The sequence below is a fragment of the Theropithecus gelada genome, chromosome 8, assembly GCF_003255815.1.
Source record: "Theropithecus gelada isolate Dixy chromosome 8, Tgel_1.0, whole genome shotgun sequence".
Lineage (NCBI taxonomy): Eukaryota > Metazoa > Chordata > Mammalia > Primates > Cercopithecidae > Theropithecus > Theropithecus gelada.
In genome coordinates, this window is record NC_037676.1 from 65,161,264 (window position 1) to 65,179,725 (window position 18,462).

At 39.1% G+C, this 18,462-nt stretch overlaps 1 protein-coding gene across 2 annotated transcripts in view; it reads left to right on the forward strand.

The window, feature by feature from the left end:
- Positions 1-18,462, forward strand: part of NKAIN3 (sodium/potassium transporting ATPase interacting 3) — a 741,273-nt gene that overhangs the window by 683,240 nt on the left and 39,571 nt on the right. Inside the window, exon 6 of one of the 2 annotated variants that reach the window (XM_025394001.1) lies at positions 9,170-9,240. The exons of the other annotated variant lie outside the window; for it this stretch is intronic. Within the exon in view, the coding sequence (XP_025249786.1) occupies positions 9,170-9,240 (71 nt within the window). The remainder of the gene's footprint in view (positions 1-9,169; positions 9,241-18,462) is intronic. 2 annotated transcript variants of the gene reach the window in all.

Below are 18,462 nucleotides of genomic sequence, written 5' to 3' on the forward strand. Positions count from 1 at the left end.
GAGGGTTATAGCAGGGAGCAAAACTATATAGAAGACCGACAAAGATTTTTCCCTTATGAAGCTTAACTTGTAATGAGGGAGTCTGACAACACATGCATTTTTTAAGTAAAATATACAATATTGCATAGTAAATAGTGACAAGTATAAAAGAGAAAAAAATAAAGCAGGGAAGGAGATACAACATGTGCAGAAGGTTGACCCTGTAGATAAAGAGGCTGAGTTTTGTGCCCAAAAATACATGGTGACCTATCATCTAAAGTTATTTTTAAAGTGCTACTAGTGATGAGGTTCTTCTTCAATTTTTTTGGAAGCAAAAGATTGAAAGCCAGCTACCTTTTTATTAGTAGCTATTACTTTATTAGTATCAGCATACAAAATTAAAACTACCACTTTGTTTGGTGACCCAAAGGCTTGTTCTGCCAGGATGATGCACCAAGCTAAGGTTCCAGATGGCTGAGATAAATACCTCTCCTTGCAAAGTGGAAAGAAGATGATTATAGAAAGGAATGAAAGAAGCAAGGTCCAGAATGGCCATACTTTTTCAAAGGCACATAAATTTTGGAATTGAGTCTCTTGAAATTGAACACTCTGCCATGCCTACACACCATTTGTGAGGTCTTACATTCACCTGGGGCACATCTTCTCCAGTTTGAAGACCACGGGTCTCTTATTGCCTCCCTTCTCACTCCTCACAATGAGGAAGAATGAGGATCCGAGACAGAGCTGGGGAGGCTTCCAGACCCTCCAGACTCTTGGGGATTGCACTCAGTGTTTGTCAGAACAAGTTGCCATCAAGGACAATTGAACTGTATCAGTTCTTCACATAAGTACCTGAGACTGAGGGGGACAAGATAGAGTAGAAGCATCCATTTTGCATAGTATTGCCGAGTAGAAAGAGGTAAAAAATGTTGGGAAACTCTGATCTGGACAATGCAGCCTCTGGGACTGCATATTCTATTCTTTCAGCTGGAACTGGCTTAACATGGAGCATTTCATTGGTCTCATGTGCTTCTCTTCAATTTCACATGCCTTCTGAAAGGTGGAGGAGATTTTAAATTTCCTGAAGCATAAAGAGAACAACCATAAATAGTCATAAAGCTGGCACTCGGGCATCATCTGCCTACTTGGACAGCTCTTCGGGGTCACAAAGTTATTTCAGGCGGGGGTAGCACAGCCCCAACCACCCCCAGAACATAAGCAACGTTTTAAGGCACTGTGAAGTCCACTGTGCCCAGCAGACCCATCACGGTGCCCTGGCGGCCACTAGGTATGCCATAAGTAGCCCCAACTGTGGCCTGTGTTTTGACACAGCAGGCCGTGCCTCCTGAATGCTCAGATTGTTCAGACAGGAGACAGCAACAGATCAGTGACACTGCAGAGTAGCTCATTCTCTCATAACAGCAGCAGGGTTTAATTGCCAGCTACCTCTGAAATAACTGGTCTCTCCTAAAAGCCCTCATTATGGTGGGGTGCTGCGAACTCCTCTCTGCAGTCTTTGAAGGGTCTCTCTGTGTGAACTAAGTTGATGTCAAGCCTCTTCCCCAGCTTTTTCCTTATGAATTTATATCACGGAACGAGCAAATCACAGTGTAACTGCCCCAATATTTGAGTTCTTCAGATGTTTCTTTAAGACGTTATTGGTGGACTTGGCAACTTGTAAAATAAATGCTGATTAGAAAAGCCTAGTACCTACATAGCAGGAACAATGATGGACTAGAAAGCAACCTCAGAATAAATGTGTTAATTGTCCCTCAGCTTCCTGAGTCTTGTCTTTTCTCTGACCTAAACACAATGTTATAGGGGCTCTGTGCTCCTAAATTCGGTGACGAGGCAGTGTGCAACATAGCTGGAGTGAAACAAAATGCCTACATCCTGGTTAATTATTTGGTGAATATAGTTAAACATGGGACATAAATGACGGCTTGAGCTCACTGGAAATGGCATGTTTTCACTTTAAGTATATCCAAGTCAGAGGCAAAAGTCTCAATCTGAGGCTCTTAACCTGGAGTCCATAAATGCAATGGGCTATGAACCCCATGAAATAAAATCATTTAACGGATACAGAAGTCAGAAGTGTGCACCTTTTTTTTTTTTTTTTTTTTTTTTGGAGACGGTGTCTTGCTCTGTCACCCAGGCTGGAGTGCAGTGGTACGATCTCGGCTCACTGCAAACTCCACCTCCTGGGTTCACGCCATTCTCCTGCCTCAGCCTCCCCAGTAGCTGGGACTACAGGTGCCCGCCACCACGCCCGGCTAATTTTTTGTATTTTTAGTAGAGACGGGCTTTCACCATGTGAGCCAGAATAGTCTCGATCTCCTGACCTCGTGATGCACCCACCTCGGCCGCCCAAAGTGCTGGGATTACAGGCGTGAGCCACCGCACCCGGCCAAATGTGCACTTTCTTACAAAGGGGTTCCTCAAGTTTTCTAAGATTATAAGAGATCTGTGATCCTAAAGATAATAAGAGCCATGACTAAATATTCTCAAAACCTTACAATTATTAACCCCTTCCCCTCCTTCACTGAAAAAGCAAACACTTGCTGAATGCCTAGGACTTCCGCAGTCCCGTGACATCTGCTTTGGGGAAACAAATATGAACTAAAGTTCTAGTGAAGAAAAAGAATTAAATTAATATATTTGAGCTCCTTCCAAGGGCTAGCCAGGCACTATCCTGCATATAGTATACGTTTTTCTTGTCAGTCTTCATAGTAAACCCATTGGAAGTCACTATTAGTACTAGCCATTGTAGAAGAATTTAATTGCTAATAATGGTCACAACAATATTTCCTGCCTAACTTCCCCATCAAGAAGTGGAGTTGCTGTTCTGCCTCTTAAGCCCAGGCAGGCTTGGCAGCTGTCCTGACTAATCGAGTTTGGTGGAAGTGGCTCTCAGTGACTTTTCAGGCCTGATCATAGAAGGCGACACAGCTTCTGCCTGGCTATATTTGGTTACTAACCCTTAAACTCAACTACCATCTTGCAAGGAAGCCCAGGCCACATGGAGAGGCCCTTGTGGAGAGCAACAAGGTCTCCAGCCCTCAGCCCTAGCTAAGCAAAAAGCCAACAGCCTGTCCTGACTTGCCTGCCATGTGAGTGCACCACCTCATAAGCTGCTACTGCAGCCTCTTGTGCCCCAGCTAACATTTTGTTTAGCAAAAATAAACCTTTCCTGCTACGCTCTGCTCAGATGTACCAATTCATGAGCAAAACAAATGGTGATTATTGTTTTAAGACACCATTATGTGGTTGTGTGCTATACAGCAATAGATAACTAGAACAAGCAGCTTGCCCATATGAGCAACTGCCACTTAGAAGTTAAATAATTTGCCCACAGTTACAAAGCTAATAAGTGTAGAGCTGGAATTCAAAACAAGATCTGCCTGATACATAAAATCAAGTCAAGAGGATGAAGGAGAGAGTTTTACCTATATCTGTGATTTGGTACACCTTTTTTTTTTTGATACAGTGTCTCACTGTCGCCCAGGCTGGAGTGCAGTGGCGTAATCTCGGCTCACTGCAACCTTCTCCTCATGGGTTCAAGCAATTTTCCTGCCTCAGCCTCCCAAATAGCTGGGAATACAGGCACACACCACCCTGCCCAGCTAATTTTTGTATTTTTAGTAGAGACGGGGTTTCACCGTGTTGGCCAGGATGGTCTCCATCTCTTGACCTCATGATCTGCCTGCCTCGGCCTCCTAAAGTGCTGTGATTGCAGGTGTGAGCCACTGCACCTGGCCAGTATTTCTTAAAATAAAAAGAAATTTGAAGAAAATATAGCAAAAAATATTTAATCCTAAAGAGGAAACACAAGCATCTGCTATTTTATATTCTACACTTTTCTGTGTATTAGAAGTGATTTACAACTTAAAAGTATCTTTTCAAAGATGAAAACAAAGTACTTATCAAATTTGAAAATATGTTTAAGATCAGACTTGAAAAATAAGTTAAAATTTAAATTGTGTAAAGTTGCCATACTTTATAAAACCAGAGGCATTACTAATGTAATGTCTAGATGATAAAAGAAGATATCGCTTGGATTTGCCCAATTCCAACCTCTCTTTCTTCATCGAATGGTGTTAATTCACATCTTCATGCCTATGTTCTGAGCTTTCAGCTCAGCAGAATCTTGAAAATCTGAGGAGATGTGCATGAATGTACAGGAAAATAGACACCAGCCCACAGAGGAGAATCCAAGTATCGATTCTGGATTTACAATAAGCAGCAAGCATTTCCATAAGAGAAGGAAAACATTAGCACTTAGACTGCCTCTGAGGAGCACGGGAAATTTCTCAGAGCTGAGGGTGACTCTTCCCATAGCCCCCGAAGGGCTACATCTTCAACTTCACATGACATGTAGTGAACTATTTCTCATAGGAAGCTGCCGGGTTGAAAGCCAGCCACCTTGCACATGTTGCCTCCTGAACAGCAGCACGGGATGAAGGAAAATCAGTTGCCTTGAGTTCCCCTTTGATTCCGCATAAAGTCAATCAGGTTTGCCATGGCTGAGTAGGGAACTGAATCAGTGGCACTGAATTATCTAATGGAAACTTCGTTTGTGACCCAGAGTGTCCCGTAGAAAACAGAACAGTTGCTATTGGTGGTGTATTTTTTACAAGTAGAATACAAGTCTGTATTTGCACAGTAGGATGCTGCTATAAATCTAAAGTAGCTCTGTAATTTCTTCGGTTCTGTGAGAATCCTTGTCAGGAATTGGTGATGGCTAGAGCGAGTAACCACAAAGATATTTTGTTACAAGTAATATTATTTCTTCCAAGAAGTTGCTTGGCTGTGCTGCTGGAAGTTGGCACAGCAAGAAGATTTGAAAGGACTGCAAACAAAGGGATTTCCTGGCTACAGGCTCTCCCCAGGGGATCTTTGATGGTAACACCTCAGGTTCTGAGAATGGGTGTAGAGAGTGGCCCTCTGTGTGGCTGACTTTTCTGGACAGTTGATGCCAACTCTTAATTGTGTTGTTACTTTTTCTAAAATATATTTTTCACTTCCAGGATCTAATAATCAAAGCACATGGAACTCAATTTCACTGTCCTGCAGGCTCCCAGCAAGCTGTGCCCTGATGCTTCCTTCTGTTGCTCCATCTTTTCTGCTGAAGATCCCTGTATAGTGTTCTTGCTGTTATAACTACAGATTTCCTTGGATGTTTTTATTCCAATCTTCCTTTTCTAGTACTTCTGAAAACCTGTCCATGCCTTTTCTGTTTATTTTCGTGTTTCATTGAAATTTACACCCTTATTTCCACTGAAGAAAGTACTTAATTCAGCATCTTCTCTTCTCCTATCTTTCTCAAGAAAGTGAATTTTAAAATGCAGAGTTGCTTTACTTTCTTAACGGTATAATATGACTGCCTTTCCCCAAACATAAGTAAAAACTGAAGGTCTTTCCTAATGAGTTGTTTTCAAGTCTTTTGTTAAGTCTTCTATTTTTAAAATTTCTTCATTTTTAAAGCACTTGATGTCATTTTAAAAAAGCTTTCATAATCTGTAAACTCGCCCTCTGTGTACACTTTCATTTGCCCCTTTACTTGAACTGTCATCCCACTCTAGCAAATGGGAAATATTGATGCATGCATGACAAACTATTTTTTAATATGAAAACATCCTCATCTTGAGGACTTGGTGGCTTCCGTGGCCAAAAAGCCTCATTTCTCTGTCCCATCCATGAAGAATTCTTGATATTTCAGTTTCTTTATTACTTAACTTTTCAATGATTCCTCCTTAATAGTTAAATTTTTGGTAGTCTTGTCTAGTTCTAGAATCTGATAATTTAAGTCTTACCTATATGTGACATTTTATTTCTAGAGTCTACAACATTTACATCATGCTAAGTTTCTGATATGCAGAGAAGGTATAGCCGAAAAACAAATAACAATTAAAAAGAAAGAAAAAAACAAATAACAAATAACAATTTAAAAAAGAAAGAAAGAAAAAACACATAGGTGTGGCTGATTTATAGTGCCATCAATTGCAGGGACCAGATGTCCTAATTTGGTTAAAACAGTCCTTACTTACACAAATTGCCCTGGCACTTTATCTGGTTTAGACTTTGTCCTGCATTTTTTAGTTTTCAAATGAAATATTACTATTGATAGTTGTATTAGGAAAATCTAGAATGGGCATGTAGGCAATTCTTCCCGTTTCTATCATAGTCTTATCAAGATATGTGAGATGCCTGAGCAATCAACAGAATCCTTTTTTTTTTTTTTTTTTTTTTAGAATTCTCTTTTAACTGTATGGTTAAATCTGTAAGAAAACCAACAATACCACTCTCTTTTCTCCAAAACTTAAAAGACAAAACATAACTAGCATCTTCCTTTCAAAGGCAGTATGCAACCTGATCCCTGAGAAAGATACCTACTTCAGTAGGAGTAGTGGAGATGGCCAACTCCTTCCAGTCTCAGGTGGATGTGGGAGAGGCACTGCAATCTACTGCTCCTACCAGCAACTCTTCCCACCATATCCAGCTGGTAGGGTCAGTGGCGAGCAGCTGGAAGTGTAGGTTAATGCACCGACACATTAGGAGAAGAATTTCTCAGAGTTAAAATAATGATACCAGTCTTATATACCAGTTTATAGTACTGGAATTATATTAGTTTATCAGATGCTTTCAACAGACCACCAATTAACTTATTTAAATGATTTTACTTTTTTAATCCAATTCATATAATTAGCATAAGCCTTTTAAATTTGTTTGTTTATTTGTTTTTTAGACAGGATCTGGCTTTGTCTCCCAAGCTGGAGTGCAGTGGCACATTCTGGGCTCACTGCCACCTCCACCTCTATCTTGTAGGCTCAAACCATCCTTCCACTTCATTTTCCCAAGTTGCTGGGACTACAAGCACATGGCACCACACCCAGCTAATTTTTGAATTTTTTTTTTAATGGGGATGGGGTTTCACCATTGTTGCCCAGCTGGTCTCAAACTCCTGAGTTCAAGCAATCCACCTGCCTTGGCCTCCCAAAGTGCTGGGATTACAGGCATAAGCCACTGCACCTGGCTTAGCATAAGCCTTTTTTTTAATTTTATTTTTTGTTTCTTTTATTTTTATTATTTTTGAAAACAGAGTCTCCCTCTGTCGCCCACGCTGGAGTGCAGTGGCATGATCTTGGCTCACTGCAACCTCCATCTCCTAGGTTCAAGCAATTCTCCTGCCTCAGCCTCCGAGTAGCTGGGATTAGAGGCGTGTGCCACGATGTCCAGCTAAATTTTTAATTTTTAATAGAACGGGGTTTCACCATGTTGGCCAGGCTGGTCTTAAACTCCTGACTTCAAATGATCTGCTCACCTTGCCTCCTAAAGTGTTAGCATTACATGCATGAGCCACCGTGACCAGCGAACATAAGCCTTTTAGATGTTCATTCTGTCCAAGGCAAAACTCTGATATTATTTTAAATCCTGTAATAATCTAATTAAGTAGTAAATATTAAAGATAAATTTATTTATTTTGTGGAAATAATACAATACAAATTTTGTGAAGTACAACATATGGCTTAAAAAAACAACAAAAAATATTCTTACTAGGTTAAAAAATACATGAAGCAGGACTGTATTTGGAATTCAAGTGCACAAGAAACTTACAATTGCATCCTAATAAAGCAGCACTATTTTACTGATGAAAACAGAAATTCTAAGTGTCTTCAAAATGTGTGTGTATATATATATACACACACACACACACACACACACACATTTAGAGTAAATAAAATAGAATGTTTTTGTGATGAGGCCAATGTTGAAAACAAAAAGAACTTCAACATAAAAGAATACATTTTCTCTCTTCCCTTCCCTTTATCAATCTGAGTTCTGACTATTTCGGCCTTTGAAAAACTACTTTGTAAATCAACCTAAGTTTCTTAAAATGTCTGTATTTTTATAAACGAATCTTCTACATTTTAGTTGCATTACATTCAAGATCAATTGCAAAACTTAAATTGATTATTCAACAAACCAAAGCACCCCCCAAAAAAACTTTCAAAACTCTTCATAAATTGTAATAATTGAAAGGTTACAGAAAACATTGAACTATATCCTCACAAAAGCAAAAGACAAATGAGAACTCAAAATGTTGCACAATAATTGATGTTTTAATTTTATAATTTCCCTTTGAGATATCTTGACTTGAGAAAGGACATTTTAGAATGGAGTCCCAGTTTTTAATTGGACAAATGTATTTTCTGCACCTGAAGGAACAGAAGTTGATTTGAGAAGACTTAGAATTTTGTAGTGTCTGTATTTGGTGAAAAGAATCATAAACAGATACTACTTATGGGTTTTGTTTTATAAAATTTTTGCCAAAAACTGATACTCTGTATGGAGGCAAATATTTGGGCTAAAACATACTACACATGTCCTCCATTTAGCAAACTTGCTTGGCATTTACACACACACACACACACACACACACACTCTTGAGAGTTCAGTTTTCCTACACGCCTGTATGCCTGTTAATGTTAGAGTGCTATAATACAACCAAAGCTTGGTTTAAAGTAATTAGTATCTTTAATGGACTATGAAACAGGAGAAACAAAGATCATATATGTACACTAGATTTGGGAGAAGAAAAGATTGAGGCTTTGATCAAAACCAAAAGAAACTGTAAAGAATATTACAAAGATGAGAGGTCTATACAGACAGCCAGTTACTCCGCCATTAGGCAGGAAACAAAACTTTTGCAAAAGGCAGATGTTTATTTTTGGGGGGTGGCTTGGGGACAGAAGGCATGGAGATAGATTGTGTGGCTTCTCAAATGCCTTTCTAATGATTCAATACATATTCTTAAGGAAACAAAAAGGATTCTGGCAGCAAGAGGAGACAGTATATCTTTTGATATGTAAGGAGAAAGGGCATGTCTGTATGCCTAAGGACAAACACATTATTTAAAATCTCATGCTATTTAATATTACTTCATTTTTTACTGAAACCAATAACAACTTATTTTTCAGATCCTATGAATCCAGGTTATTTGTGTATTTTTAAAATTTCCTCTTTTTGGCTCATTGACAATATTTTTAGTAGTCCTTTTTGCTAAATATTTTTTCATTTTATGGTGAATGGATATTTTTGTTAAACTTGCTCTTATGCATTCTACCTGAAACATTAATATTATGTGTATTTTTCACACACTTATTCATATTGGCCTATGTTATATTTTCAGTTGATTTCATAGGTGGACTTGATACACACTCCTACTACCAGGATCATGTTGAGTTAAAGCCTGTTAAACCAGTAAGTAAAGGTGTGATGATATGGAAAATATTAATCCTTCTAACTCAGCAAAAACTAACCAAAACTGGAATAATTTGAACCTACTACTACTAATCATTGGTTTAATTTTCCACTCATATTTAAAGCACACCTTTCACATGTAACCCAACATCACCATTATTATTATTCATTCCAAAAAGGATTTGAAGCTGGTGACATTATTTATATTTCAAAAACAATAGTTTTATCTTATTCCCCTTATCAATAGCTAGTTACTGAATTTTTTTAATGAGATTATTTAATCTGCAGAAGTGAAGACTGAATATGTGTCCTGGGGCAGCACAGCAAAGTAAAAAGGGGAGAAAGACCTGCAGTGAATCCAGGCCCTCTATGTGACACCCAGACACCTTCCTCAGTGTCTCTAAGACTTGTTCTATCACCATACTATGGTTTCACAGGAGGGAAACAGATTAAATTGGATAATGTGTGTATGGTACATGTAAAGTTGCCCATTACTCTTCCTAGTACTCAAACATTTGACTAACAAGTTCAGAAACAAGTTTTCTATGTTCTTAGAGGACATGGAAGGAAGTCAGCATCAACAAAACCACCCAAAACTGGTTAGATTTCAGTTGAGTACAAGAAAGAAATCTTAGTCACCTGATTAATAAAATACTAGGAAACACGGAAATAGATAACAGTGACTCCATTCCTAGAAAATTCCAAGTAGCACATATAAAACTGTATAAATTAATAATAACTATCACACTTGCATATATTATCTCACTGAATCTTCATGAAAACACTGCAATGTGCTAATTAATATTCCCACTTTATAAATAAGAAAACTGAGGTTCATAGAGGTTAGGCAACTTTCTCAAAGTTCCACTATTAGTAAGTTGTGGAGCTGAGATCTTTCCTGGGTGGCAAACTATCACCCAACCTGATATGATGGACTTGCTCAGATGATCTTTTGTTCTTTCAGCTCGGTGTTCTGTAATTCCATGGTGATAGAAGAAATTATGTAAAATAGTCGCTTGTATAATAAACACATATGAAAAGCTTCATCTGCTGCCTCTTTGCCACAGTGGTTCTTACCCAATTATGTAGCCCCTACACCCAGTGTCTGTGAGGACTGAAGCTCTGAGAAGGCTACTCTGACTCCTCTACCTCCCCAGGTTGAATTAACTTCATTCTGGTAGAATGATCTAAAGTAAACATAGCTCACAGGCAGCACAAATCAGCACTGTGCCTGTCATATGATAGATGTTTAAATAAATTTTGGTTTCTTAAAGCAAATCCAATTTGGAAAAAACATTCACCCTATATAACCCTCCAGAACCAAGCAGTCACCACCTCATTACTCATACCACTAAGTGCTCATAAACGATATGTTCCAAAAGTTGATATTTGTAGATTTGGGAAACTTGTCAGGGATTGTGACAATAATCAAGGTGATTGGTGCATTGGGAGTGAGAAAAGAACGAAGACAATGCCTAGTGGTGACTTAGAGAGCCTTCATATATTTGTTATGTGATAAGAGGATGATGAATGGTTTCTTTCATCTCCACTGTGGGGGAAAAAAAAAGTCAGCAGAGAAATTGCAATATGAAAAATGCTGCAATTTAAGAGAGATCTTTCTATTAGGGAAAGTTATTAACAACTCCATTTGATAAATGTTGATAATGGAATTTTCTTCTTGAATGACTTTTAAAAACTGGATGCCCATGTACCTATGTACCTCAAAAGGATGTTCTGTGGCATGACCCAGAGGCAAGCGACTTCCACTTATGTTCTCTAAAGTCACTTCCATCTCTGTGAATCAAAAACACCTAAAACATACTTTTAAGATCACCTAAAAGGCTTTGATCAGCTCCGCTGTCTGCTCCAAGGCTTTTCTTAGCATCCTTGTTCACTGCTGACCTAGCAGTGGATTGCTGAATATAGCATAAACTACAAGCTATTCTCTACAGAAAGCAATAGAACAAGCTTCTGCTTTGACAGATTATGCATATTACCATGTCAGATGAATATGAAATGCCTTTCAACCATAAAGGAAGCAAAAATCTAAAAGATCAAACTAAGCCTGAATTGAAATCATTGTGCATGAAACAATTTAAGAGGTCAGTATCTGTACTCTCCACCAGTATGCAAATATTTCAGCATTTATCCAATCTGCCTCTGTCAGTCTACTTGATTTCTTTTAATAAGGCTGTTATATTGAATTCCATTGAACCCAATGATGCCATATCACTACCGAGCAACAGCTTGGAGAAAAAGCCAACCTTCTGTGCAAAATTGTTAGAGAGGGGAATGAATGCTGGCTTTGACTTTCATTAAGCCTCTTTTATCACCATTCAGTAGAAAGCCAGGTGTTGTGAGGAAGCCACTTTATTAAGGGGGTCAGAAGAATCCTTAGCGTATTCCCAGGCACATGTCTGTGAACAGGTAGCTTTGAACTCCATATGCAGAGTTTCCAGCCAGCAGCTCATTCCTAGGTAATACTGCAGAATTGCACAGGAAGCCTTAATTCTCATGTTTGAGTATGTCAATGCTCCATAACCACAAAGTGCACCTTTCAAGTGTCCACAGTCAAATTGTATGTGAATATGTATATGGGAAGTAGGGTTGGGATAGGGGTAAGGTGGTTCACAGATGCATTTGGTCTTTCATGTTTTGTTTCTTCCTTTTTAAAGTAATGATATCAAGCTTAAAAAGCCCACTGATTACATCAATCAGTTTAATTCACTTTACAATCACTGATTGATTACCTACAGTATGCACACCAGGCACATCCTAAGTGCTAGAGATATAAAGATAAATAATACTTGAGATTTGACCTTTAGGAGCCAATAATCTAGGAGGGGAGATGTACATAGAAAAGGTAGGTGCAAAACAATATCTATCTCCAAGGAAATTTTATGTGGGAGGGGGAATAGTTAACTCTCTCTTGGCAGGAAAGGCTTCCCGGAGAAATAACAATTGAGCTACTTTGAAAAGATGACACAGAATTTATCAAAAGCAGAATAAATATAACTACATTGGAAGATACTTTGGCAGTTTCTTACAAAACTAAGCATACTTTTACGGTAAGATCTAGCAATCAAGCTCCTTGGTATTTACCCAAAGAAGCTAAAAAGTTTGGTTCACACAAAAACCTACACATGGATATTTATAGCAGCTTTATTCATAATTGCCAAAATTTGATAAAGAACAAAGATGTCCTCCTCAGGTGAACAGATGAACTCTGGGACATCCATACCATGGATTATTTAGTGCTAAAAAGAAATGAGCTACGGCATCATGAAATGACATGGAGGAGCTTTAAATGCATGTTATGAAATGAAAGAGGTCAAACTGAAAAGGCTACATACTATATAATTCCAACTATATGGCATTTTGGGAGAGGCAAAACTATGGAGACAGTAAACAGATGAAGGGCTGCGGGATGGCAGACATGAATAGGCAAAGCACAGAGGATTTTTAGAACTGTCGGACTACTCTGTATGACATTGGAATGATGGACATATTTCAGCATACATTTGTCCAAACCCATGGAATGTACAACACCAAGGGTGAATCCTAATGTAAACAATAGGCTTCATGTGACTCTATCAATGTAGGTTCATCAGTTGTGACACATGTAACACACTGGTAGGGAATGCTGATAATGGAGGAGGCTGTGCAAGGGCAGGGACAGGGGCAGGGACCATTTGGGAAATCTCTGTACCTTCCTCTCAATTTTGCTGTGAACCTAAAACTGCTCTTAAAATATTAAGTCTTTAAGAGGAAAAAAAGCAGCAGAAGAAAACAGGTATCCCCAGCATGGAGGCTGATTCGCTTGGACATTCTAGAGAAGACAAAGTTGAAGCCCATGACCTCCTAATCTGATGTTTGCCATAGTTCTCGTATAAAGCGAGTGAATGGACAGGAAGCAGAGGCTTAAGCAGAACAGGTGTCTTGACAGCTCTCAGTGAGGACCCTAAGAGACCTGCAACAGCCATGGCTCCACCATTATGCCTAAAGCTATCGAGATGCTTTCAGTGTTGGTTATCTGGGTCTGGCCTGTGGACATGTGACACACAGGTCAGGAGTAATCTGTGCTGGGATTCAATATCTTATCACAACTGCCAGCAAGGGAGGTGTAAGTCTCACCATAACTGCCATGGAGTCTCTACCAGGATCTACACTGAAAGCACCACCCATGAAAGGAAAGAGTAAAGACTGCTCTTATTGTAAGAACGCAGAGCCCAGTGGTCAGCAGTGGCTTTGAAGAGGACACCTACACATCAGCTTACAGTAGGGGCAGCAGTAACACCAGGAGAAGAGGGTTAACAGAAGCAGATTTACCCCTCGGGAAGAAAAATAGCATGGCATAAACATATGCAGCTATCAAAGAGATATGGAATTTCAGAGAACATAGTGAGTAACCAAATTGAAGTTTGTCAAAATCATGACTGGTGTATTTCCATCCAAATGGTTAGCAACTGGGTACCAGGAAGATTAAGCTCCATGTAGCAGTAATTCTTCACATAAAAATAATTAGAGCAAGGCAGTTTATCAAAGAAGGACAGCAGCTGGAATTCCAGAACTGTCTTCTACAGTAAAGGTAGAGCTAGATCTGATTATGTTAGAAATTTCCATGAGGATGATGCCTATGACTGCAGTTAAGAAAGACTTGATGAGAAAAGCTGACCTGAGATTCCCACATACCTTTCAGCTAGTCTTTTTCTAAGGCTTACAGATGAAAACTTGACTTTTCTTTGGTATCTTAATTTGTCTGATTGCCTTTGCTGGAGGCTAATTTTTCTTCACAAAAATTGCTACATACTATGTGGCCACTGCTGATTGAGTGGCTGCTATTGCAACTAAGTACTAGAAGACAGCCAAAGCTAATCCGTACTTCAGGGTAGCCCTGCAGCCAGCTCCACAGGTACTTTCACTGCCTGCTTTCTATCTCTGACAATCCAGGTACACAGGAAACACACCTCTGATGATCAGGCTGTAGGACAGATGCAGAGGTGGTCACCTCTTTCTGCTCTTTCCTGAGAATAGCTGTTTTGCATTAGTACCCCCATATGTAAGTTGATGTCAGGCCATTTTGCATTTACAGCATCGACATTAAGCACCAGCTAGTAGGACAAATCAGGGGGTGTGTGTGTGTGTGTGTCTGTAGGAGTTGGTGGGAAGGTGGAGTAATGTTCTTTCAAACCTTGATTTAAAAACCAACAATCACCAGCCATATGTTAGTAAACTGTAGCTGGAGGCACCTAAAGAGGAATAGAATCACTGTATCTTTATACTGTTTTCATTTGTCCTTGATTAGCCTTCACATCTTATATTTATCCAGATAGAGTGCACGCTGAGCTATGTCAAATTCTGCCTGCCATCTCTCCCCTGCGGCATGTGACTATAAGGTGACTGCGATCCGCTCATATCAGTGGTTGTCTCACTGTTTCCACTACTAAAGGTGGAACTCTGATCCCTGAGGCTCACCATCAGTCCCTGGAAATGGAAGGGACTTTGTGAGGCATTAACTCTCCCGGGCTGTCTCAAGAGCACTGCAGCTGTAATGCACTCAGCGCCTTCTTAGTTATCCCGAAAGGAGAGATGGGCTTCCCTGTGTGCCTGCCTTACTTAGCACCAGTGCAGTGGCACTCAGGGCTCGTTGTTCTCACTAGCTTCGGACCTCTTTCTCCTTGTCACTGACATTAATAACTTTTTGATGCATCATAAGAATGGTTGTACCATGTCACAGAATACTGTAAGAACACATCCTGATGTATACTTATTTGACCATGTAGCAGTGAAATGGCTGTTTATACAGCTTATGCAGTTCAGACTTATCACTGTAGTGTGCGGTTTGTGCACCTCTGTCTTTGTTAGGATGGAATGATGCCACCAATAGTGCAACTGGCAACATGCAAGAGGGTTTGCTGTGACCAGTGACCAGTTACATGTCAAAGAAAACTGAGATCATTTCCTTTGACCTGTGACTTCACTCTCTGCCCCTAAAATTTGTGGACCTGATTCTCATGCTTCTTTGTGAAGCACATAAAGCCCTTTTCCAAATTCAGAAAGCTCATATCTGAATAGTGTTCTCCAGGGAGAATATCAATTCCTGGCTTTCTCAGAAGTTTTCTGGGTATTTGCCATTGATGCCAATGGCAAGAAAATAGACTTAGGCAGTGATGTGGAGATATGGTCCACCATCACCCCCTGAAAAAAAATCAACAACACAAATAAAGTCATTTTACCCTGTTTCCAAGAGAAAGTGTCCTCTGATTTTAAAATTCAAGTCAATGATATAAACCAAATTTTATGTTAAATACACATATTTTGCACTTAATATTGACATCAAAAAAATTTATAATCCCCATATTATGATAAGTTCTGGGAAGAAACAATATACAGGAAAGATTACACAATACACAGGAAAAAAGCATACACACACACACAAACACACACACAGAAGTGATTAGAAAAGCAATAGAAAAAGAAACATTTACAGTGCTATCAGAAGAAACACTCGATTCCATTCTGCCTTGAGGACAGTTACCCTTAAGTAACTACTAACATATCTACAAACATCTGCAAAAAGAGAGAGAGAGAAAGAGAAAGAAAGAGGAAATGATGTTATGGATCCCCAAAATTGAAGTATTCTATGCAGACCCATTGATCAATCATAGCATCATTAAAAGTAGGACAACCAGGCCAGGCGTGGTGGCTCACACCTGTAATCCCAGCACTCTGGGAGGCAGAGGCGGGCAGATCACTTGAGGTCAGGAGTTCGACACCAGCCTGGGCAACATGATGAAGCCTTGTCTCCACCAAAAAATAAAAAATTAGCCAGGGGTGGTGGTGCATGACTGTAGTCCCAGCTACTCGGGAGGCTGAGGCAGGAGAACTGCTTAGACCCGGAGGCAGAGGTTTCAGTGAGCCGAGATCGTGCCACTGCACTCCAGCCTAGGTGACAGAGTGAGACTCCATCTCAAAAAAAAAAAAAAAAAAAGTGGGACAACCAGACATGTGTCCCCAGATGTGCTACAATAAGAAGGGCACAGCACCACCTATAAAATGTCTTGCCATAAAGTCAAGCCTGACCTTGGACTGATACTATAAAAATATATAAATAATTAAACCTCACCACAAGGAAGCAATCAGCCAAATCTAGCATGTGGGAAATAGTATAAAGCAAATTAAAAAAAAGAAGAAGAAGAAAGGAAAGGAAACTGTTATTGATTTAAAGAGACACAATAGTCAAACACCATTGTGTATATGTGGTTTGCTTGGTTTTAAAACTTTTTTTAAAACAGAACTAGATTATATTTCAATATACAACTTCTGTATAACCAAAAAATAAAACACTACAGTAAAAAGAATGAGAAAAAACATATTTGCAATTCTCGTCAAAATGTTAATATCTTTAATTGTAAATGAACTCTTCAAAAATCAGTACTAAGAGACTAACATTACAAGAGAAGTGAAAATAAAAGGAACAGAGGAAAATGGAACAGCACAAATGAGTTATAAGGCTATATGAAGATAATATGGTTAACATTAATAGCTGAGAAAGAATTTCATTATAAATTACATTATCGATGCTTACAAATACTGATATCTGATGTTTGTACAGCTTTAGGAAATGAAGAATTCTCAAATACTGGGGCAAGTTACCCTAGTCATGGGGAGTTTACACAAAAATGTAGATTTTTGCATAAATTTGGCCCAGGCAGTTCTCAATCATAGGAATCACTCCAACAAATAGTTGGATACACACCCACACACATACACATACATGTTTACTACATAGAAAATGTGTAAGTAATCTATCATCCCCAAAGAAACTATTTCTGTATCAACTGGTGTATAAAATAATAGACTGGGGGGTAGAAATAGAAAGAAAAAAAAAGACGCTTAAGTAAAAATACTACATTTCACAAAATTCTGTATCCTTTGAATTCTTATGAAAGATTTTTAATGAATCAGTTTTATATTTACCTTGTTATTAGTGAAAATTATAAATATATGCACTTCATAGTGATGCTTCCAGACATATAAGGTATAATTTCAACAAACCAATTGTAATGAGATATTTCTAGATGATTGGGGAAAGTGATTATGGGCTGGATATTAAATGATGTTAAGAAATTTTTGTCAATTTTGATAGGTATGCTAATGAATAGGTAAAAAGAAGAAAAGAAATTCTTACCAATTGAGCAGGTTATTTCAACCTCTACACTTTTGACTCTGGACGAGGTAATTCTTTGCAATGCATCTGTGCCACTGTGGGATACTTAACAGCATTCTTGGCCTGTACCTCCTAGATGCCATGTTAACACCATTCCCTACCAAACTGCAACAACCATTGCTGTCTCCAGATACTGGCAAGTGTCGATTGGTTAAGAATCACTGAGTTAGAAATGCATAGAGATATGAATGAAAGAACATAATAGTTGAGATTTTATTTTAAATACTCTAGCCAAAAAAGGCATGGGGGTGCTAGTTGATAGGTGAAACTTTAATAGCATAACTTTCATTTTAGTTGAAGCTGAGTGATGAATACATAGAGATTCATAACACTAATCTGTCTACTTTTGTGTCTGACGTTTTTTTCTTTTTTTTTTTTTTTTTTTTTTTTTGAGACGGAGTTTCACTCTTTTTGCCCAGGCTGGAGTGCAATGGCATGACCTCAGCTCACTGCAACGTCCACCTCCCGAGTTCAAGGGATTCTCCTGCCTCAGCCTCTCTAGTAGCTGGAACTACAGGTGCCTGCTGCCACACCTGGCTAATTTTTTGTATTTTTAGTAGAGACGAGGTTTCACCATTTTGGTCAGGCTGCTCTCAAACTCCTGACCTCAGATGATCCACCAGCCTCGGCCTCCCAAAGTGCTGAGGTTACAGGCGTGAGCCACTGTGCCCAGCCCTGTTTGATTTTTTAAAAGTCAGTCTGCTAATAAAACCTAACACAGGTTTGTCAATAGGTTTTCCTTTGAATGCCCCCTTTCAGAGTTGCCCCACTGTCTTCTGCAAAAACTCCTCACAGACATGTTTCCCAGCTCCTGAAGTAACACTGTCAGAATTCCTACCTGACATCACAGGAACAGGCTCAGCCTGTTTCACTGCTTCACCAATCCATGTTGCTAAAGCCCAGAAGCAGAAAATATTAGCTTGAGGCAGAGCTGGCGTTAAAGATAAATGTAATGGGTACCTAGAAGTTCCCCCAAACCCTCACTGACACTA